Source organism: Phocoena sinus, chromosome 9, assembly GCF_008692025.1.
Source record: "Phocoena sinus isolate mPhoSin1 chromosome 9, mPhoSin1.pri, whole genome shotgun sequence".
Classification (NCBI taxonomy): Eukaryota; Metazoa; Chordata; class Mammalia; order Artiodactyla; family Phocoenidae; genus Phocoena; species Phocoena sinus.
Genome location: NC_045771.1, coordinates 65192005 through 65216208, shown reverse-complemented (window position 1 = coordinate 65216208; position 24204 = coordinate 65192005). Strand labels below are relative to the sequence as shown.

Sequence of the window (24204 nt, the reverse complement as noted above, 5' to 3'; positions counted from 1 at the left end):
CCCAGGCATAAGAAGATAGGAAGATTCTACTACAGTCAAGTAAATGCAGTCTTGACCAAGTCTACATTCTATGTATTTCAAAACTGTGTGAAAGTGCTTTCTGTGGAAATGCTTTACATTAGAACACAATAGGAAGTTACAAGTAGTAAAGAATTTTAGCAAGGCTTTGAATATCGAGGATGGTGTATTCCAGGGAATTTTATCTAATGGTATAAGAATGAAAAAGAGAGAGGAGAAAGAGGTATTTTAAAGAGGGAATTAACAGGATTTTGCAATTTTAAAACTTAAATCATTCTTGAATCTCACAGGGAAATTTTAGAGGGCTTTTGAAATAGGCATCTTTCCTATAATATTGTCGGTAAAAGAAATGCAAATAATGTGAAGTTATGTCCGCAATCTATTTAATTTTTAGGTGTATAAACAGGTTCTGTTTGTTTCATGCTATTCAAGTCACTTGTGTATAAACTTTTAATGGAACTTAACCTCTGCTGTCTCTTCTCTCTGCTCACATTTCTACAATTCAGATGGCATTTAGAGGGCTAAGTTATTGATTGGTCAGTGACTACGTCACTGAAACATAGCCATACTAGCCGTAGCTAGAGTTATCATTGCATTTGCATTCAAAGTAAAAGAGGTGGCCCATATTAATGACAATTTTGGACAATTTACTTATTTTTTTCTCTATGACTGCCCTAAAGGACAATGTCAGTACTACTTAAAATGTGTATATGTGTGTGTGTGTGTGTGTGTATGTATATATATATAACTAATTCCACCGTTTATTACTTTGTGACATATTTATACCAGGAATATGATGAAAAAATATCATCGATTAGATGCTGGGATGTTATAAAAATAATTTCAAATTTACTCTTGCTCAATCTCTGTGTTGATCTTAATGCTATTTCCTGCCAAGTGTACTTTCTATAAATTAGATGGAGCTAGAGTTAATAATCCCCAGGGCCAACCCTACCTATCGTAATCCCCCACCCCCTCTGTATCCTTGCCTGCCAAGGAATGTCCACTGTAATGTTAACCTGTCACTAAGATATGACATCAATGCAAATATGATTAAATCTTATGCTTAAATTAAGTAGCTTAAACTATATTGACACCTTTCGCATCACTCTTTTGCTTAAATTCTGGTTCACTTTGTTCTTTTTAAAAGATTATACCTTAGAGGCATTATTGAAGTTAGGCCCAGAATATCTGGGCCAGTTTATCTCAGTAACTCACATTAATCTGTTAATTTTCAGAGATCGTTATGTAATAGGAATGAGAATAATGGAAGTAGAAAAAGAACTAGGTAAAAAGAGTCAAAGAGCTTGCTTTAAGGAAATTTTGCACAGACGTGATTTTTAAACTCTTCTTTGGGCTAATATACTTATTAATTACAGTGTAATATTTTTGTACTCTTCGTTTATATAAGCTATTATTTAACTCTTCTAGAATTATTTCTACTTTTAAATGGCTTCCTCTAATTTTCTGTGACTATTAGCATTCTAGTTGATTTGGGGATTTTGGTTTTGTTTTATCTCTCTATGAGAGTCCTGTCCTAAAATGATGATTAGCATTTGCTATTTTGTAAATAGCTGATAAAATAAGCTTGACACCGGGATGTCTGTCTTTGTGATGGTTCCTCAATGCCCAGTTAGTTGGTTCGTTGTGATGCAGTTAACCCTTTCCAGATCCCAATCGAGGATCTAGCTGACCTTGGTCTAAGCTACTCCACGAGGAGCTGATTATTATTTCCTAGTAAGTCCCCAGAGAAGGACTTTTGCATATATTATAAGCATCAATAAGACTAGAGATCATTGGTAACTATTTAGGATCAATAAGGAAAAAAAGTGCATTTCTTTCCCTTCTGCCAGAGTTACATTCACAAATTGTAATTAGGAAGTGTAATTTGGCAAACTTGTCAGTGAAAATCTCTTCCACACAGAGAAAGACCAGGATCATTAAATCCACCTAGTAAACAACTGGAGCCCTCCTGCATTATTTATAGGTTTGGTCTTATTTCTAAGCACAATTAGGTCTCTTGGTAACTAGTTCCCACTCACATTAAGCTTTTTCTTTTTTATTTCCACATGATTCATTCTCAGTATTGTCATTTTTTTGGTAACACCATAGGAAAAAAATCACTCCTCTAGTTACTCAGTCTGGTGAACATACTCTGTCTCCAGTGCTACCCAGATGCTGTTGCTGTGGGATAAACCGTGTTAATATGGCTCACTTTAATAAATAAGGTCTCAGAGCTCCTTGAACTCTTTGTTACAAATAATCCAACAGTTTTGACTGCACTCGGGCATTGATCTTATTCTGTTTCTGTAATGAACTTCTGTGTGCACATTTTAGATCTACTCATTTATTTCACTCTGATTATTCAAACGAAATGACAACATGGTCTTGCATGCCGAAGGACAGTCCACAGACCAATAGAACTCCTCCTTTTTGTGCATCCTGAATAATAAGGGCGTTTCATTCCTCTTCAAGAAAATGAGGACGAGCAACTCCATTCTGAATTCTATTAGATTTACTTCAGAGCTGCATCGGTAGCCTTCCATTTACATACTCATATATGCATAACGCAGATATCCATGTTCCTTTAGCTCAAACCAATGTTATCTATTCCCTTTCATTTCAGGAACCTTTATTAGTCTCTTTAAAACATAGCTCAAAATTCAACTTACATGAAAACATTCTGGAATTGACTCTCCTTATTCTACTTATTAATCATTTTTATTTAAATTCATGGGAAGTTTCAAAGATACACAAAAGTAGAGAGACTGTAGTAATGAGGACTAGTCGTGTAGTCATCACTCACACAGCTTCAACAGATTTTAACATATTGTCACTCTTGGTCATCTGCCACTCCTCATACCCTTAAAGAGAGATTTTGCTGGAGTATTGTAAAGCAACTCCCAGGTAAGATATACATCATCCTTAAATACCTAATATTTTTAAACATAGCAAGAGTACTATTATAACACTGAACAAAATTGAATAATTCATACCATGTCTAATATTCATACCACGTTTAATTTTCCCCCGTTGTCTCAAAAATGCCTGTTTACAATCAGTTTGTTCAAATCAGGGTTCATAAACGTCTCCACATTGCATTTGGCTAGAATATTTCTTCAGTCACTTTTGATCTAACAATTTGAGCTCCCTTTTTCAGAGCATTTATTTGTTGAAGAAACTGGCTTTCTTGCTCATCTTTCCAACATTCCCTCAGTATTGATGGGCTGAGCTTGCCTAGCTTAATTTATAAGTAAGCCACAAAGTAGTCATATGAATGTCTCCTAGGTTTTCAGCCTGCTGGAAGTAGCCTGTCCGTGACCCTTAACTTCTGTGCTTCATATAAATAAAATAAAATTTAAATAAAACAGATGGATATAATCAGCATAGTGTTAAAGATGGAATTTTACTTTAAAATAATTATTTTGATCTATGCCGACCTCACTAAGAAGCTTTCATGGTAATTCATCCATAGGGCAACATGGGTTTTGGCCCTTCTTCCTAACAAGGCCTCAGCCCAAAGAAAAGTTGCATAATCATTATACACAAGATTTGCATCCTGCACCTGTAAATACAAATACAATTGTCTGGGTATGTGTAGCTTTCTGGTGTGCAAGGAAACCATGCTTAGGATGACGCATCTTTTCTACAGTTAAAACCACCCTGGTTTCAGTGTCTTAAAAATGATTTTTAAGATTTATAAAGTTGAGAGACCAGATGGTTTCCTTTCCAAACATTTATGTTTTCTTCACCCTAATAGCAGGAAGTTCATTTGAGATTACATTCCTGTGTTTGAATTGTTGTATTTCCTCCAAGTCAGAATAGAAACAAGTTGAGATGTGTGATAAACTTCAATATATTGTACAAATGGTACCGTTGCTACTTGTTTGGATCACACTGCATGAGTAATTCACTCCAGGTACTCTGTCTAAATGCTCAGATAAGGGGAGTGACGTGCTGAGTGGGTTTCTGAGTACAGATCTGGGAATTTTACACATCGTTTCTTTTCGCCTACTTGAGATACTTTTTGAGATTTTACGTACTGCAGGTATATAGGCTTTAGATTTATGTAAATGGTGTGGATTTGCACAGAAGAAATTCGTTTCTGGAATTGTATTGATAGTGGTTCTACTTTATTTTATTTTGGTTTTTTGGTGTCCCTTAATGTGACGATGGTTGGAGCAATTATGAAATAAAATTTATAAAAGAGAACCTTAGAGAGAAAACCTTAATGGAGAACTTAAGGCAATTTCATTTAGTTTAAAAGATTTCTAGTCAAGTCTCTATTTCAGAGAATCAAATTGGAATGCTTAGATAAAGGTAGGCTTATTTCAAAGAACATAAATTTAATTTTGTAGTTTTCTTTCAGTTATAAACAGTGTGACCCTCTTCATAGCTTAGAGTTCTGATGGTCAAATTTCTTATTTTCCAAATTAATCATTCTTGAGGTTCCTACATATTCTGATCAGTAAAAGCCTCATATTTTCCTCTTTATCCATCCTTCCTCTTGAGCATCCTTGGGCAACTTTGCCCACAAACTATCAGAGCTTACTATGTATAAACTGTTTAAGCAAGTGTAGAGAGAGTTGCAAAATCACGTCAGCTTATTAATATACTGCATTTTATGGATTCCTCCTACACCAATCCACAGATAACATTCTTCCAAGATACATGGATGCTGTTTTTGGTCCACTCCTTGTACTCCAAGTTTAAGCTCCCCTTAGTTCATTCCTACACACTCAGCCTTTATTTCCCAAAGCTTGGCACAGTGCCAGGGAGATTGGGGTACCAAAGGACCTTCAGTTTTAGTAACAAGTCTCAGGTCAACATATCCTAGTGACTCGAATACTCAGGCTCATAGGCCTTAAGCTTGAATGTGCATAAGGATCGTCTGAGCAACTTGAAAATAAATGCATTTTCCTTGGCCTCACACACAGAGATCTCATTCAGGAGCTCCGGAATGAATCTAAGAATCTTCAACTTTAACAGCATTCCAGGTGTTTCAGTTGCCAGTGGAAATACACTACCTACTGCTGCGTGTTTGAATCATCAGGGAACTTTAAAAAGATGTTAATGCCTGGGACCCTGTCCTCAACCAATTAAATCAGAAGGTTGGAGTCTAGCAAGGGCATAGACATTTTTCCAAAAGCTATCGAGGTGATTATCATCTGCAGCTTGATTTGAGAGCCTCTACCTTACGCTGGTCTGCTAACCACAGTGCACCAGACAACTCCTCTCCCAAGTGGTGAGAGTCTCTTTGGAGCACTTAATAATTTTTCCTGTCACATAACCTTCCTAAAAGCTCCCACAGTCCACTCAACCAGGTTTTCATATCTGTAAAATTCAGGGACCGCTGTCTAGTCATACAAATTGGCTCTTCCAGTGTTGTGCGTATTAAATGAAGAGATACCTATAGCTAAGAAATAGGTGAGTTTTCACCTACATTTGCGCAATTATGTAACTTTTCCTATAGCAGTTGCGACAAGTTGTGTTCACCTACACAGAGAAAGGCTTCCTTTGCTAAAATTGTTAAATCTTTTTACACACCCCATCACACAGTCCTATACTACTGGGTGTTAAGTTTTAGTGTACAGATCCAGAGAGTCTTGTCCAACCTGGGGCCCCGTGTGCCCTAACTGTAATTTAGGATCAAAATGCCAGGCTCCTTCATCTTAGTTTCATGATGATAGAATTCTGAGCAGGGCAGAGACCAGCTGCAGTGTCAGCCTAGACCACAAACCTGAAAGTGCCATGTGAGTCAGTCTGACTGGGCCATTTAAGCTAGTTCAATGAAGACTTAACTTCAGGACCGAGGTCTAAATGTTTCATCTGCTTCCTCAATAAAAAAATGAAGTATTTCTAAAACCAACAGTGGGAAATGGCTGAGGGAGAAACAGGACTTAAACATCACTTACTCTTTTTCATTAAGACCTGTTACCTTTAAGCAATTCTACATTTATGTTCAATACATAATAAAACTATGACTTGGTTTAAAAAATTCAGTAGAACAATGTCTTGGGGAAAATAATGTATATAAGCCAAAATTATTAGACTATTTTTGGAAAGTCCATACTGTAATTGTTGGAAATGTCAATTATGATGTGATAGATTAAGATTGCTAAAAGTTTCTGTCTTCATTTTAAATTCATGGTTGTTCTTTGTGCGTGTGAAGAATTTGTACAGGGAAGTGGGGAACTTTGACACCGCCTCCTCCCATTAACTACTAACCACTTCAAAGCCATCACAACAAACTTTGAGCGTAATTTAAAAAACAAAAACATGCTTTCTATGCAAATGGAGCTTCACAAGTTTCATAAGTGTTCTCTCTCCACCCAAACCTTCCAACCAATTTGCTGCCATTAAGACCCTTCTGTATAGAAATCCCAGAGTGGACAACGGTTTGAAAACAACTATTAAAGGTATGGGGTGTCTCCCAGCACCACCATGAATATGTTTAGTTCAACATAAGCTATGATCAGAACCCATGTATTATTTATTTGTCTCTTAATTCATTTCTAAGTATATTCCACATGTGACTTGAAATCCTTAATAGCATCTAATAAAAACTGCTAAGTGTGTGTGTGTGTGCGTGCGCGTGTGTGTGTGTGTCTGTGTGTGTGTGTGTGTGTGTCTGTGTCTGAGGGTTATCTGTTATTTTAAAAATCCTATAGGATCAATTTAATGACTACTGTGATTACTAAAAACACTCCTACCAGATTTCTGCTGCAAATAAAGAATTAAAAGAGGACTCCTTTGACTGAGTAAGAAATGTTAGGTTAACTCCTAAATTACAGAGTAATTACAGACATTCAGATTCATGATAAACAGCTTTTTGCTTTTCCTTTAGCCATTACTTGTCGAAAGCAAGATGGTGGACAGGCTGGTATCCATGAGTGTCTCCGGTATGCAGGCCCCGTGCCAGCCCTCACCCAAGCCTGCCAGATCCCCTGCCAAGATGACTGTCAGTTTACCAGCTGGTCCAAGTTTTCTTCATGCAGTGGAGACTGTGGTGCGGTTAGGACCAGAAAGCGTACCATTGTTGGTAAGAATAATTGGGATGCCAAAGCCAACACTTGTCAAGGCAGAAAAACACAGTAAAAAGTCAGGCCAAGATAGTTCTGACAATGTATTTGGAAAATGCACAGATATGCGTTATTATTGTTATACTAACACATAATACGACAATGGATTCAGAGCCGTATTTTGATGTAAGTTGGCAGTGACAGATGCATTATGTACCTTTAGTAGAACAAAAAAGTAGCCTTGAAAACTGAACTCTGTCTCCCTATACAATACGCGGTAGATTAATATTTGGTTTAAACATGTACCTTTGGTGGATTACCTACAGACAGTGAAGTACTTGGAGAAAAGTTTTTTAGGAACATGGGGAAAGGTTGCCACTTCACTTTCTTAAGCCATTCTCACTGTCAGCCTCAGATTATCCTTCATATCCTAGATGAGAAATATGACATTAATTCTGTACCTGAAAACACATTTTAGAAGGTAGTCACAATGACAAAAAGCTGTAATATAACGAGCAGGAACAGGAGCCATCATATTGAACTAAACTCTGATGCACTCAAAAATATTGTCAGTGGCAAAAGAAACCTAAAAATATTGGTGCTAGTAGAGTATTCAGAATTTAAAGTTGTAAAATGATCCAGCTGTCATAATGAAAACTGTTGAAAATTATATAAGGCAGCTTATGAAAGTTAGAGATAAATATATGTAAAACATGTAATTAGTTACATGCAGTATAATTAAAAGTATATAACATATCTGACATAATATAAATTATGATCTAATTAAAATAATGATATTTTTCAGGCACATATTACTGTTATACTCAAGGTCTTTTTATTTTAAAAGGGAATTTATTTTGATTTATTCACAAACCATTTCTAATATTTTTATTGTGATATTAAATATCTTAATTTTGATTATTATTATTTCCTACACTAATCACCAAGTATGTCAAAGTGATTATTTTTCAGAAATACTGAAAGATGCAAAATCACAATCAGAAAAGTAAACGCAAAAACCTCACTTTCTGAATCGTAATCCTGTATAACTAAACCATCTATTCGGACTTAACAAAAGAGTTACTTAACTGTGCAGGTCAGTGCAGTGACTCTCTCTCTCCATTTCATTTTTTTGCACATGTTATAAAGGAGAGAATTGTGCAGTTACCTCAAACTCCCCAGTCAGTGAAAGCATATGATCATTTGAGAGGATTTTAATCATTTTGAGGAGTGTAAAATTCAGCACAACAGTTAGTGCCTTATTCAAAATGGGCTATTTTTAAGTGAGAAAATAAGAGAAATTTCACTCTGCAAAGCACCCAGAGCTAACAAAAGCCTACATAGAAAGCACTACAGAGGGGGAAACTAGCATTTATTTATAGGCTACTGTTGAATACGGTTAAAAATAAAGGATGTTTAGGAAAGGAGAAAACTTAGGGATGCTTGATATTAATGATGATATTTTCCAACTTAATTTTCTCCACAGGAAAAAGTAAAAAGAAGGAAAAATGTAAAAATTCTCATTTGTACCCCCTGATTGAGACGCAGTATTGTCCCTGTGACAAGTATAATGCACAGCCTGTGGGGAACTGGTCAGACTGCATTTTGCCAGAGGGGAAAGTGGAAGTGTTGCTGGGAATGAAGGTACAAGGAGACATCAAGGAATGTGGCCAAGGATATCGTTACCAAGCAATGGCATGCTACGATCAAAATGGCAGGCTCGTGGAGACATCCAGATGTAACAGCCATGGTAATCCAACTTTTCTTCACTGTTATACATTTGCTGTCTTTGGGCGTGGAGGTAAAATGCAAGTGTATCAGAATGGAGAGAAATGAAAGTTTACAGGGGTGTGTTCTAAATGGAACCTTAGGGGCACCACTATGTATGTATTGCTATATCATTTATATGTAACAGGACATTCGGTGGCACTTGTTGTCTAGAAGTTGGCAACTAAGTCCCAAAGTTGGTGATAAGGAAGCCTTACAGGTAGGTAAAAATAGTGCCAGAAACCTCCCTTGGGGCAGATCCAGAGTCTACTGATTAGGCTCAGCAATCCACACAAGTCCATGTACAGAAAAGGAGGGAGGAGAAGAGAAGATTGAATTTAATTTGAGAATAAAGTGTTAAACTAGACAGACTTTTAATAATCGAACTGGCAAGATATGCGACGTGCCTAAAATATCAAGTGGCAGAGGAGAAAGACTGAAAGCTGCAGTTGGTGAAAACTCAAACATCTCGTTTATTCCTCATTAAGCTGAGATTGGCCCAAACAAACAAAACTAGAGAAAGGTACATACACTTTGGAAACTTTTGATTTCCAAACAAACAAACAAAAAATCAAAAAGAAGCTAAAGTACTGTGACAATAATTGAATTGCCCGAAGTTTATAAAGAGTGGTTTTGACCAGAGTATGCAGTGAACTCTTTCATTCTACATCATAATATAGTCAGCCTTAAGCAGTATTTCTTCATTCTTTTATGTTAATATATCTGTCCTTTTATTATGGAATAAGATCAGTTTACCGTGCGTCAGCCTGAATCATGGATGTCACATATTTGCAAACACTGGACAGTGATTCTCCTCTCTTCATGGGGGTGGCCTAACAAAGATAAGTTAAATTACTGGGAGAGAGGGTTACCCTCCAACCTTGCTGAAGTAACTTCTGCAGTTGGAACAGTGCTCCTCTATTTTTATTATATGGTTCAGAAAACAACATGAACTAATAGGACCATCTCACATATATAAACCATTATGGGGTATCATGGTGACACATTTATGGAATCTCTTAAATCTGTCCCCAAAACAGTTTCCAAAAACCGTGACTTTTATTTTTTACCTTATCTCATAATTACTGTTTTATCAAAGTCTAGTGATATAAGCCCCCATTGTAAGAGTCCATTATGTTGAAGTTCTAGATATAAGTATTTTGCATGCATGCATTGCTATGTTTAAGATTATTCCATGCATTTAGAACAATAACTAAAAAGAGTTTAGTAAGCCTTGAAAAACTTCTGTAAGAGTAATTGAGTTTTTTATTCTCTATATCAAATAACATAGGTGCTATTAATTAGATACCAGGAAAAATGTAAATGCACTTCGCATTCTGAGCTGATATAATAATGTAGAAGATCATAGTTAGTCATTAAAATGTAAGAGTGAAGATCGCTTTCAAAATGTTTCTCCTGAAATGTAGCATGTAAGTGTTTGCTCACATTTTAAATTGTTATGCTTAGTGAATCACCAAGATAATCATTTGTTTTTAACATAACCTTTGAGCTTTCAAAATGACTCATATATCCTCGCTTTTACCTTGACCTGTTAATTAGATGCATGAGAGCTTCAGTAAGACACTTAAGAGTCAATCTTATTTTTAGAAAAAAAAAAAAAAAACTTTAAAAATATCTTGTGACTCTCACGAAAATGTTTGATCCCTTGAAGAAAATAAAAGTACAGAAAAACTGAAATTGGCCAAAGGCAGTAGACTTTCTGCCTTAGCACTGTCAATTCAAAGCATGAAGAATTCAGTAGTGTATTCTAGAAGAAAAGCACATGTAGAAAAAAAGATGGGTCCCTGGCAGCACTGAACTTCATGGAGATTGTGAAAGGATCTAAGATGTTTAAGTGAACTGTTCCAGTTTAGTTCTTTGTGTCCATCCAACATCACTCCTTTCTCCTTTCTCCTTAAATCTGATCTAAGATGGATGTCTAATGGGATATTTTAGTGTCTACTAACATTTTTACTCAAAGTCTCAGGAAATTGAGTGTCTCTTGCCTGATTTGTTTGGAATTACTGCTGCTGTTCTGTCAGTGCCGATAGTGATAGTGGAGTGCTGTCACTTTGATGCTCTATCCTAGGCATGCGCTAACTTGCAGTTTCTATGAGCACTGCCTTTGCTCAGCCAAAGCAGCTTCCAGATGAATGGTGGGAATGGGGTTTAAAGTGGCTTTCAAGAAAGTCTCTTACACCTTTCAGTTTAAACATAAAATTGATCCCCACATGCATGCAGTACAAAGACACTAATCCCCTACCCTATTCAATAGTGGCCTTATGGCATTTCTACTTAATCTATGTTATCCATCTGTGCATCATATTATCAGTTATTATACTGATAAAACAGTTTGACTTTCATCAGCTTAAGTATATTATTTTAGGTCATTTCCCATGTGGTCACTTTTTTTTTTTTTAATGTCTGAAACTCGAGGCACAATTCTATTGTGTCTGGAATTTCTCATAAGAATAGACTCTGTACTGAAAAGCAATATATCGATACAACAAAAATCAGATCTTAAAGTATACCTTGGGCGCCACGTAAGTGTTCATCCATCCTGATATATGGTATTAAATATAGTTCCTGCATAAATGTTGATATATAAATACATTTTTGGCATTTATCCTGATATCATAATACAAATTATGTATATTTACTTTTGGTATGAAATCTTGAATGGTGTCACTATTAGCAACAGATTATAAATCATTAAAAAACCAAATTACACATTTTCTACTTACTGCTAGAATACTCTGAGATCTTAATTAATTGGTTCACTAGAAATTGATTGCCTTGGCACATAGTACTAGGTACTTCTCAAGTGAATCACTTCTAAAATTTCACAGAACAAGAGGTAGAATTTCTGGAACTTTTTTTTATTATATCATTTAATCTTGATATTTTAAAGAATGTTAGAGATAACCTAGCTTATGCAAGGTGCACATATACAAGACTTTCATTTAAATATAAGTGATAGAATTTTATTATGCTGCCCCTCAATCCTACCCAGATCTCCCAAAAGCCCTTATTCTGCTCTACTTTTTGTATTTCAAAAGCATGTATCACTCTATAACATACCATATAATTTACTCATTTATTGTATTTATTATTTATGTTTTATCCTGTACAAAAATGTAGATTGATTAGGGTATCTTGGACTACTTTATTCACTCATGTATCCCAAGCACCTAGAACAGTAGTAGGTGCTCAGTAAATATTTGTAGAATGAATGAGTGAAGAGGTGGAGAGAATTTTTGTAGCTGTATTTGATCCACAATCAGGCTTGGACACTTCCTTTTTTCCAGATGGTGTCCTTCCCTCTGTGTCACAGTTCTGGAATATAATCAAACAGATCATTGAGAACAACTAAGATCTTTGGAATAAACTATATACATGCCACAAACTTTCTATATGATATTCATCAAATATTTATGCTTCTCTCCTCCTACTAATTGGTAGGTAGAAGAAATAATAGTCACACACCCATTCCACTGAATTAGTCCAGTAATATCGATATTGGTAAGTCTCTTCACTCCAGTTTAAAGCTTATTGTTCAGAATTGCCTGCTTTGTACAACACCAGATTTGGACAACAGCTTAATCTCTTGGTTTATATTAGTAATTGTGACAACTTGCTTTTTCCCAGCCTGTGTTTACAACTTTAATTGGGAGTATGGAATGTTCATTTAATTCTCTTTGTGTCCACTCATCTTTCCTTGAGAAAATAAGGAATAACATTTCTATTAGATTTATCTCAAAGGAACATTTTGAAGGCAAATTGGATAAAGTGTAAAAATGTCAGATGCTGAAGTCTTGAGCTCTTTGAGTTACATAATTCCTTCCAGACACTTCTCTTCAGTCTTTACTCTCAGCAAATTTGTCTTTGCTGTTCCTTATAGGGAGTTTAAGCCATAATGTACTATCAATAGATATTCTAAAATTGAACTTAATTTTATTTGTGATATTTTATCATCTGTTAATATAAAGTAAGCAGAAAGGCCTATCTGATATGACTGTTCTTCCTGAGCCCCTGCTGTTTAGTATACATAGGTCTCCTATCGCCTAAAAGTAATATGTTGCTTTGATACCTATCAAATACCAATTTGGAGAATCCATGAGGAAACTCAAGAATCAGCTATTTGGTTAGATTACTTGTTACCAAATGTTTTCCTAAAGGGCCAGATAGCAAATATTTCAGGCTCTGCAGGCTAAAAAGTCTCTGTAACAACTACCCAATTCTGCAGTTATAGAATGAAAGCAGCCATAGACAATATATGAGTGAATTACACAATTATGTTCCAGTGAAACTTTATTTACAAAAACAGGCTGTCAGCCTGTGCTGTCATTTGCCAACTAGGATTTAAACCCTTCTTACTCAGAAAGCCATCTACAGAGAAGCAACATAGGCATCACAGAAAAACCATTGGAAATGCAAAATTCAACCTACACTGCAGACCTGCTGAATGGGAATCTGCATTCTGACAAGATCCCCAGGGGGTTCTATAACACATTTAAAGTTTAAGACTACTTCTCTGGGTCATGCAGACACTCACAGGGTTTGGTAGGGATCATAAGCTTTATTAACCTTGGTGTGAAAGACCTGTGAAGATCATTTCCTAGAGGATCACAGTGTGATGCTGTCTTAGGCAAAATATCTCACAGGAGATAGTTCACTTGCTTACCCGTTGTGGGCAAGAGAACATTAGGGAACTTTTGAAATTTGCAAAGATGTGTCTTTATAAAGTGAATGCCTGTGTAGGTATGATTTTGAAAACAGAATGAGTCTATAGGATCTTCTGTGGAAAGGATATTGGCAAGTTAATGATTGCCCTGAGGAAAGTTTTTTGGTTCGGATAGAGAAATAAGAGAGAGCTCTGGGTTTATTTACTGCTCTATTCATAAGCAGAATACAATATTATATTGAAGTGTTGTGTGCATTTGACTTTGTGCACTCAGTATTCATGATCCAATGACTCTAAAATTCTCAGTACTTTGTACTGCCATTTGACCATCATGCTGGCATTTAAACAGCTGTACTACTTATTGTAGGTCACATTACACCCTTTTAATTATTTCAGTTTGTCTTTTAACTGTAGTCACTATTGAATTGTTCAGCATAGTTTGTCTAATGCCTTATTAGTGTAAGATTAATTTCCCTTTAACATTAAGTTTTAAATATAATGATTTATATTAATTCTTCCAAGCTTTCTCTCTTTGCCTATAGTATGTTTATGAATGATATTACAGAGAACCTTCTGAACATTAATGAATGGCTTTATCAGTTGGTTTTCTAAGCATCTGTAGGATTCAAAGCATGCCCATTAAAATTTGATATTTTGTAAAACCCTTGCTGGCACTCAAAGTCTTTCTTACAGGTTGTGTCATAGGTAGTTTGCACTACAGCACTAAGTATTACAATAAAAAGAAAGCTCTACAAATTTTACAAGTGAAACAAAAGCTTTTTAATAAAATATTTTCATATTATAACTATAGCTGACCCTTATATGGCAGCATTTAACATTACTGCCTAATAGCCTAAGCGATCTACATCCTATTTCACCAGCCTCCCGAAGTTATGATGTGGATGATTTTAAAGCAGGTATCATGTTTAAATGATATCCCTTGATGTTGTAAGGAACTGTAAATACCAGATGCTGCCTTATTCAGTCATAAATTCTAGTATACATGCCACAGGTGTGGGGTTTTTTTCTATTAGAATTTACAGGAACAAAAAAAGACCATCAACAAAACTTAGAAAAGGAATACATCCTGGGTGTATTTGTGGTACAAGTGCCCAACTGAATTTTTTAAAATTCAGAGAGTACTCAATCTACAAGTAGATTTTAGTTCAAGAGCATGTACTTTTAAGACATTGTGGAACTCAGGGTACATCTGATAAAAATAATTATGAATATGAGGAGAGTAGATTCTGAGGATAACCTACATGACCACTCAACCATAATATACCTGGAATGTATTCCTTTTTGTAAAGGGATATCATCTTTATAGAAGATGATATAAGTTTAATATTAGAGATTAATTAGAAACAAGATTGAGTGAGAAATTGTGCCCTATCATAGTGGATGCTTGTATTTGAGGAAGAGCATGTTTAATTAGACCAGGGAGAAAAGGCAATAGAGTTTTGTAAATAAGCTGAAATGGAGTTCTGATTTCTCTGAAAAGCTTTTTCAGTTGGTGGTATTTTTTTTTAATGTCTAATTCATTTCAGAATTTAAATCTTTCATTTGATAGTACAGACGAAGCTAGTGTTGCTTTTGCAGTCATCATTCACAATTGAGATCTTTTTCCTTTCAAATGTAAAAGACAGGCAGGGAGTGAGGAACAGACTTTTCCTGAAGTAGCAGTTGCAAGTTTAAAGAACCAGGGAAATAAAGAAGGGGCTATTGTGGATATGTGGGTACAAAAAGAAAGCAGGTGTCTAGGGTCGAATTTAAATAAGGTGTGGATACCAGCATTATTTTCTAACAGGATCCCTGAAGGGGGACTATAGAGGTGATGAGGGAGACTTTCCTTGGAAATTTTCCTGCAGCTACCATCGTGTCGTGTGTGATGGAAAAACATCTGGTGTTATCATTTGATTCTGTGTGCTCCATGTCACCGAGACCTCAACTCATCTGTTACTTACTTACAAGGTTTTCAAACTGGGCTCCATGGAGCCCCTCAGGCCAGGCTGTCAAACATAGCCTCCAGAATATCCCATACACCTACTGGGCTTTCAAGCTTTTTAGGAAGAAAGTGTTTCACTGCTTAAGATAAATTTAACTGCCAAGAACAATTCATTATTTGCAACAGCAACAAAAAAATTTGTTTATCTTTGCCTTTATCAACAAGTTCTGCTATTATGTTTTACTCCACATCCTTTCTATTGGTCTCTGACCCCGTTTTCCCCTTAATGCCTTAGAGGAAGGATAACACTAATTTCAGTGAAATGGCTAGGCGTGGTAATCTTGCTGATATCTATGATAATGTTATTGACATAATCACAGAGTTGTTCATTACCTGTGTCACAAGGTTTCATAATTCATAAAGATACTGAACCTCATATAGATTCCTGTTACATTAATGTCCTGCAATCCAAAATAATTGTAAAGCTCTCTGTCCCGTTAGTTGAGTTTAGTCTCATTCTTAAAACATAGGTCTTAAAACATAGGTCTTTTTCTACTTCAAAGCATCATCAAAATGGTCATGTAGTGAGTAAAGCTTATGCATAAGGAATTTTCTTTGGTAAATGCATGAAGAAGGCACTATATATTAGACATAAGCCATATCAATGGGCTCGAAAAGTAACCTGACCCTTTTCTGCCTCCGCTGCGGCGATGGCGCCAGTGAAAAAGCTTGTGGTGAAGGGGGGCAAAAAAAAGAAGCAGGTCCTGAAGTTTACTCTTGACTGTACCCATCCTGTAGAAGATGGAATCATGGATGCGGCCAATTTTGAGCAGTTTCTTCAGGAAAGAATCAAAGTGAATGGAAAAGCTGGGAATCTCGGAGGAGGTATTGTAACAATCGAAAGAAGCAAAAGCAAGATCACTGTAACTTCCGAGGTGCCTTTTTCCAAAAGGTATTTGAAATATCTCACCAAAAAATATTTGCAGAAGAATAATCTCCGTGATTGGTTATGCGTAGTTGCTAACAGCAAAGAAAGTTACGAATTACGTTACTTCCAGATGAATCAAGATGAAGAAGAGGATTTAAACTCAGTTGTCTGGAGTATTTTGTATGAATTCTTAAATAAAATTTAGGAAACAAACAAAAAAAAGTAACCTGAGAGCACACCAACACATTTGTGGACATTTTAAAGTTAAATTTGAAAGGAAGATCTTTACTTGTAGTTACTCTTCATGTTTATCCCATTTCTTCGTAGTCGCATTGAAGGCCAATTTAGCCCTTACAGGAGATTTTAGTTAATTTACAGAAAACAAAATGGTCTTTTAAAATAGTCATTAAAAAAATGTCAGGAAGTTTATCTGCATAAGTTTCCTCTCCATTTGCCATAGGTTTGACCTTTAATGCTTTAAAACTTTAAAGTATAAAATAATTTAAAAAGAAACTTTCTTAAGTTTGGGGGTTTTGTTTGTTGACTTTTGCATTTTTCTCCATATCTGGAAATGGACATAAAAGGCCTGATTAAACATTAAAACTCTGTACAGCTCAAAACATGAATCCAGTTTTAATGCATTATTATTACAACATATCATGATGATCTGTTGATCTTTTTCTCACTGGTCCAGTGAGATGCTATAGGAAAAAGTTAATAAGCATAGACGGCAGTGTCTGAGTTATTCTCCTAGAGATTCACAGTTCGTATCAGAAAAAAAAAAAAAAAAGAAGGAAAGCTTGGGGTGAAGAGACCTGCTTAACGCAACAATTTTCCAACTTATTTGACCACAGAATGCTTTTTATAAAAATTATGTTTAACACTTACTAGAATCCAGTAAACTAGTGTTTAAAGATTATCCTTTGGAAATACTTCAGTGTCAGTATATGATTCTTGTTGACTGAAAGAACAGTGCCCTGCATTGGATCAAGTTAAAAAAAAAAATCACTCTACTAAATTTCAAAGTTAATTTATTTCCCGTTATTTCATAATCTGAACACTCCATCAAATATGATGTTTATATTGCTGACAAAGCCCTACTTCCAAAGTGGGTTCTTAGAACGTTTTTCTGATTTTTAATATTAGTTAATATTTTAATATTAAAGTTATAAATGTTAAATTTGGGATGAAACGTCCATAAATGCCTTAATGTATGTAATTATTCCCAAAGTTTTAATTTGGTTGAATAAGTAAACTATAGACACGGGCTCTTTCATAAATAAGTTTACTTCCTTTTTTAATAAAATACACATCTGAAAGTAGAATGCAATTCTGACACTAACCACCTGGATTTGGGCCAAACTTCACAGGTTAGGGGGCTCAGTCCTCTACAAGACTGCTCTCACTTCAGACACTAGCTGTGCACTTTCAGGGTCCCCAGGTCAACCTCACTTCTGACCAGCTGGCTACAGATTTGGGGATTCCTACTACCCCCTCAGGTTCAACAATTCACTGGGACGATTCAGAGAACTCAGGAAAGCACCATTACAATTACAGTTTTATTATAGCAAAAGGATAAAAATCAGAACCAGTTGATAGAAGAGACACATAGACGAGGGCTGGGAAGGTCCCAAACACAAGGCGTCCATGTTGTCTCCCCATGGAGCTAGGAGGCATCACCCTCTTGGCCCATGGATGTGCTTTACCAGCCTGAGCTTCTTTATCCAGAGCTTTCTGGGGGGTCGTGTTATGTAGGCATCAGTTGAATCATTGACCACACAGTTGAACTCAATCCCCTCTCCCTAGAGTTTGGGAGGATATCAAGTGGCCTAAAGTCCCAACCTTTTAAACACATGGTTGGTCTTTGGTTTGGTGGTATAATCATACCCCTTCCTTAGACATCTTCTTATCATAATTTCACATGTAGTCCAAGAGGCCCAACAAGAATAACAAAGATACTCCTATCACTCAGGAAATTTCAGGGCTTAGAGGCTGCCTCCCAGGAATCAGGGAAACAGACCAGCCAAAGTCTTTGTTATACAGCAGAGAGTTTTAGAGTTTGCTATAAGAAATGGCCTTGATGGTGAACTCGTACATAGGTATGCTACCTGAATCTGAAGGTGCCTAGTCATTGGGTAATCTCCCAGTATTGGAATAGCAACAGCTACAAAATCCCACAGCAATTAAAACTAACGTTGAGGGCTTCCCTGGTGGCGCAGTGGTTAAGAATCCACCTGACAATGCAGGGGACACAGGTTCGAGCCCTGGTCCGAGAAGATCACACATGCGACGGAGCAACTAAGCCCATGTGCCACAACTACTGAGCCTACGCTCTAGAGCCCGTGAGCCACAGCTACCGATCTCTCGTGCCACAACTACTGAAGCCTGTGCACCTAGAGCCTGTGCTCTGCAATGGGAGAAGCCACCACAATGAGAAGCCCATGCACGACATTGAAGAATAGCCCCCGCTCACCACAACTGGAGAAAGCCTGCGTGCAGCAGCAAAGACCCAACGCAGCCAAAAGTAAAAAATAAATAAAATTATTTAAAAAAAAACAATGTTGAAATTTTCTGAGAAAAATCTGTATTTAGAAGATATGAAGAGATACGCCTTCATATGTATAAAAAACAAATAAATATAAATGAAATAGCATTTCATTGCGGTTACATAAATTTACCTGAACACTTCACTATGAAAATTTTGATTGCCCAGTGTTGATTCATAACTTTTTATACATTGAATATAAGAATCTGGGTAGAACAGTCGATTATAGGAGTTTGGATATATACAGAGTAGTTTAGTTTCAGCAGCTTTTCAAGTTATCAGTTCTTAATATATAATTACAAAAGAGTATTCTGTTCATTTTGAAAATATTTTTAAATGATATTTTTCAGTATTTTCAAATCCACAGGGACCACAGCAGATAAAGTTCTAGCTAAGTGTTCTCATTCACGATTGCAGTCATGTGCATATAACACACATTTAAGTAGGAGAGATTTTTCAGGTCTCTTTTGAGATTAATCTAGATGTTTCAGATAGAGTGCCAGCGTTGCTCATTCACACAGCTGTAAATCAGAACCAACCAATATTTTCCACATGCTTTCAACATGAATTCTTTAATCTATCAACAGTGCACCTTTCAACAGCACAATATAGTAATCGTGAGGGTTTCTGAAAGCTACTTTATCTGCACATTTATAATTCAAATGAATGAGGTGACTGGATATATGGCAAAGGCAGTAAGTCCTCTGGTTGCCACATAAAGCCTGCTAGTGTTCTGTATTCATTTCAACCTGAAAGCAGCCATCAGAATAGATATAGATACAAAAAATACAACCAGAAGCCACGAGTTTGATTTTTCCATGTGTCAGGTTCAGTATTGAGCTACTAAAGGTTTTTTTATTTTTTTTTGCGGTACGCGGTCCTCTCACTGTTGTGGCCTCTCCCGTTGCGGAGCACAGGCTCTGGATGCGCAGGCTCAGCGGCCATGGCTCACGGGCCCAGCCGCTCCGCGGCATGTGGGATCTTCCCGGACCGCGGCACGAACCCACGTCCCCTGCATCGGCAGGCGGACTCTCAACCACTGTGCCACCAGGGAAGCCTGCTACTAAAGTTTTAACACCCTAATTGTGAAGTCGTTTATTTTATTCCAGCATTCCTCAGGAGCCATAAATTGCTACAAGATGCCAGCAGTTTATTTAGCCTTAAAACGCTTCAAATGTTTCTGTCTTCTATCCCCCATGATTGTTTGGCGTTAATCGCCCTCACAAATGATCTTAGCAGAGAAGACAGGGGAATGCTTATCTAGCCGTTCACTAGTAGCATTAAGGGTTTTAATGGTACTAGATAAACATGACAGGCAGTTATTGAATGTTGTTACACACTAGAAGATTAAAATGGAATGCTAAGCATTATACTCTTTTGCAGTTTTGTCTTTATCTCAGTGCCTAATTTGTACCTTTCAACAATTTAATAGATTGAGTTTTATTTGAGAGACATCCTCTGGAATACTCTATTGGAAGATCCAACATAAAAATTTTATATCTGCTTACTTGAAAATACAGTGTGATTTGAATCAGACTAAAGTCAGACATGACATATTTCACCAATGCCGTAATACTTCAACAGATAAAATGGAAAGAAAGAATTTCCATTTATCTGTTACTCTGAAGTAGTGACATGAAAACTCATGTGATTCTATTTTCAACTATAATTACTGAATAACAAAAAGGTTAGAGGTTTACTTTTGCAGTCATTTTGATCTTTAGCAAGGTGGAAAATGCAATTTTAGAAATATTTCAATAATTTATTACCTTCAAAATACTAGTGTCCTTTAACTAAGCTATTGATAATATTTGGAAATAGTTGGGATTTCTTCTTAATTCATTGTCTTTTACAAACATTAAATAATCTGGTTACAGATGGCATTCATTTGGAAATGACTTTAGACATTTGTACAGTTTGATTCCATTTCTTAAACTATTCCTATGAAACACAAATTATTACTGGCCCTATCAGGAGTTACATTTTTAAGTGTCGCACACTTTATAGATTTATTTACTGGCTGTGTTGATTGAAAAGGAGAATGTGATTTGAAACATATTTTAACTCAAAATAGTGAGCTGGGCTTGTTTTCCCACCTCAAACCATACTTAAAGTCAAAGTATGAGCTTTAAGTAGGTCATGGTAATCTGTTTGAAGAACAGTTATGCTTTTCAAAATTTTGGTAAACACTATTGTAAAGTACTTTTTCAATTCTCTATTGGACTTCCCTCTGATTATCATCAGTACTCCATTAACATCTTCTTTCTGTCTTCAGTATCTCACAGTTGGCAAAGCCCCGGCTGACACATCTGCCCCCTTAAAGATTCTCTGAGACTAATTCCCACTTTTGAGCATTCTTTCATTGCATCCTGCTCTTCATACCAAATTCATGATCCCATCTTTTAAAAAAAGTTTTATTTTATACTTACAATTTGCTGATATAATATACATATCCTCTGAGGCATCAAATTCACTCCTAGGAATATGCCTAACAGAAATGCGTATGTATGTTCACCAAGAGACATGTTCTAGAATGTTCATAGCAGTACAGTTGATAATAGCTTGCCATTGAAAAATACCCAAATGCTCACACACAATAGAATGAATTAAAAAAACATAATATAGTCACACAGTAGAGTAATATACATTAATTAGAATGAATAACCTTCAACAGCATGCAACAGTATGGATGAATCTCACATCACAACGTAGGGTGAAAGAAGGCTAGCACACATGGGTATGTGCTGTATGATTCCATTTACATAAATTTTTTTAAAGTAAAACAGTTCTAGATTGTAAGAAATCAGGGTAGTAGTTGCCCATGTGAGAAGAGGTAGTGATTGGAAGGCAACACAAAAGAGGGTTCTGGAGTAGTGAGGGTTTCATGCATGTGTTCAGTGAACTTTATACTTTTGAAAGATACACTTTTGTGTATCAAGACTACAATAAGTTTAAAACAGGTGATGTGTGTATTTGACAAAAATATAGAAGATAATATAGAGAGAAATATACCACAAAACTACTTCTCACCCAGATTTTGCTGATTCTTCCTGTGTCTTACAACAGAGTTCCTTAATTTCAGTCCTACACACACACACACACACACACACACACAAATAAGTACAAGTAAAACTGGTGAAACTTGAATAAACTCAATGGATTGTATCAGTCTCAGTATCTGGGTTGAAATTATACTTTAGTTACCATTGTAGGAAACTGGGGAAAGTATGCAGGGGACCGCTCTATATTATTTCTTATAAATATATGTGTCTACAATTAACTTAGTAAGAAAATTTTCAATTAAAAAGAGAGGGAGTGATGAATAAACACAAAAAAATATATTAATTTCCAAAACTCAGGCACTATCCCAAAGGAACTCTATTATAATGTCTGGGGTTTCCAGAAACCTGTACTTTTAACATGTGTTCCAGGTAATGTATAAAGCAAGGCTAGGATATACTATGTAGTAAGTTGGCTAGCTTTTTAACACTGTATCAAGTCAGGACACTTTGGGCACAAGCTTATAGATTAGATCTGTCATACTGGTTTTTAGGTGGTCTTATTTCACTGTAATAAAAGAAATCAGTGTTTGTTGGCTCTCTTTTAAATCTGCCTAGAATAAAAAGATAAAATACTTAGGAATAAGTTTAAGAAAAGAAGTACAAGACATACACTAAACACTACAAAACATCCCTGAAAGAAATTAAAGAATACCTAAATAAATGGAAAGAAATTCCATGTACCTGGATTGTTAAGATAGCAATACTCCCAAATTGACCAAACTATTCAACACAATTCCTATCAAAATCTGCCATTTGGGGCAAAAATTGACAAGCTGATTCAAAGATGTATGTGGAAATGTAAGGGACCCAAAACTTTCTTGGAAGAAAAAGAACAAAGGAGGACTCAGACTTCCTGATTTCAAAACGTACTACAAAGTGACAGTAATCAAGACAGTGTGGTGCTGGTATAGAGATCAGTGGAGTGATATTTAGAATCCAGATATAAACCCTTACATTTATAGTCAACTGATTATCAACAAGGGTACAAAAACAATTCACTGTAGAAAAAATAGTATTTTCCACAAATGGGCCTGGGGTAACCTGGTAATCACATACAAAGGAATGAAATTGGACTGCCTATGTTTTAACATATACAAAAATAACTCAGAATGAATCATATACTTAAGTATAAGAACTAAAACTATAAAACTCTTAGAAGAAAAAAATGGGTGTAAATCTTTATGTCCTTAGATTAGATAATGGTTTCCTAGATAGGACATCAAAGCACAAGCAACCGAAGTAAAAATAGATAAATTGGACTTCATTAACATTTAAAACTTTTTTTCTTCAAAGGACACTAAAATAAAAAAGACATAATAAGTTTTGACAAGTGTAGAAATTGGAACACTCATACCTTGCTAGTGTAATTGTAAAATGGCACAGTCACTTTGGAAAACAGTTTGGTACTTCAACAAAAAGTTAAATACACTCCAAGATATATACCCAAGAGAATTGAAAGCTTGTCCATACAGAAACTTGTACACAAATATTCACAGCATTATTCATAATATACAAAATGTGGAAACAATTAAAATGTCCATCAGCTGATGAAAGGATAAAAAAATATGATATATCTATACAATGGAATGCTATTTGGTCAATAAAAAGGAATGAAGTACTAACACATGCTATACCATAGAAAAATCCAGAAAACATTACATTAAATGAAAGAAGCCAATCATAAAACATAATGTTTGATTTCATTTTATAAATTGTTCAGAATAGGTGAATTCTTAGAGATATAAAGTAGATTAGTGGTTGCCAGGGAGGGGAAAATGGGAAATGACTGCTAATAGGTATAGGGTTTCTTTCTGTGGTAATGAAAATGTTCTGAAACTAGATGGTGGTCATGGTTGCATAACTCAGACTATATTAAAGACCAGAACGTGAGCTGATTTTTATAGTGTATAAATTGTGTCTCAATAAAATTTTTAAAAATCTACCTAGAGTTCCTAGTATAAGTTGTTTACATTATAATGATTTTCAAAATCGAATCTTTGATGTTGATGTAAAATGGTAAGAGCAGAGTGTTTTCTTGTTTCAAGAACAACCACTCTCCATAGTATGACAGACGACAACATTCAACTCTTGACCAGAGGAACTTTGCTCTTTCCACTTATTTGCCTTGAGAACAATAGTGATAAACTGGTACTGTGAAATGCCAAGTTGGTAGTGAGGGACCGGTCAAGGAAAATGCTCCCATTTCTCAAAAAAAATCTGTAGACTCTTAAGT

General features: G+C 35.8%; 2 protein-coding genes across 2 annotated transcripts in view; both read left to right on the top strand.

Moving 5' to 3' along the window:
• Nucleotides 1-24204, top strand: part of THSD7A (thrombospondin type 1 domain containing 7A) — a 456679-nt gene that overhangs the window by 388735 nt on the left and 43740 nt on the right. Inside the window, exons 12-13 of the mRNA XM_032643093.1 lie at nt 6866-7060; nt 8527-8790. Coding sequence (XP_032498984.1) covers nt 6866-7060; nt 8527-8790 — 459 coding nt within the window. The remainder of the gene's footprint in view (nt 1-6865; nt 7061-8526; nt 8791-24204) is intronic.
• On the top strand, nt 16131-16569 carry LOC116759694 (60S ribosomal protein L22-like). The gene has a single exon (XM_032643726.1). The coding sequence runs from the start codon at nt 16147-16149 to the stop codon at nt 16567-16569; it is 423 nt and encodes a 140-aa protein (XP_032499617.1). The 5' UTR covers nt 16131-16146.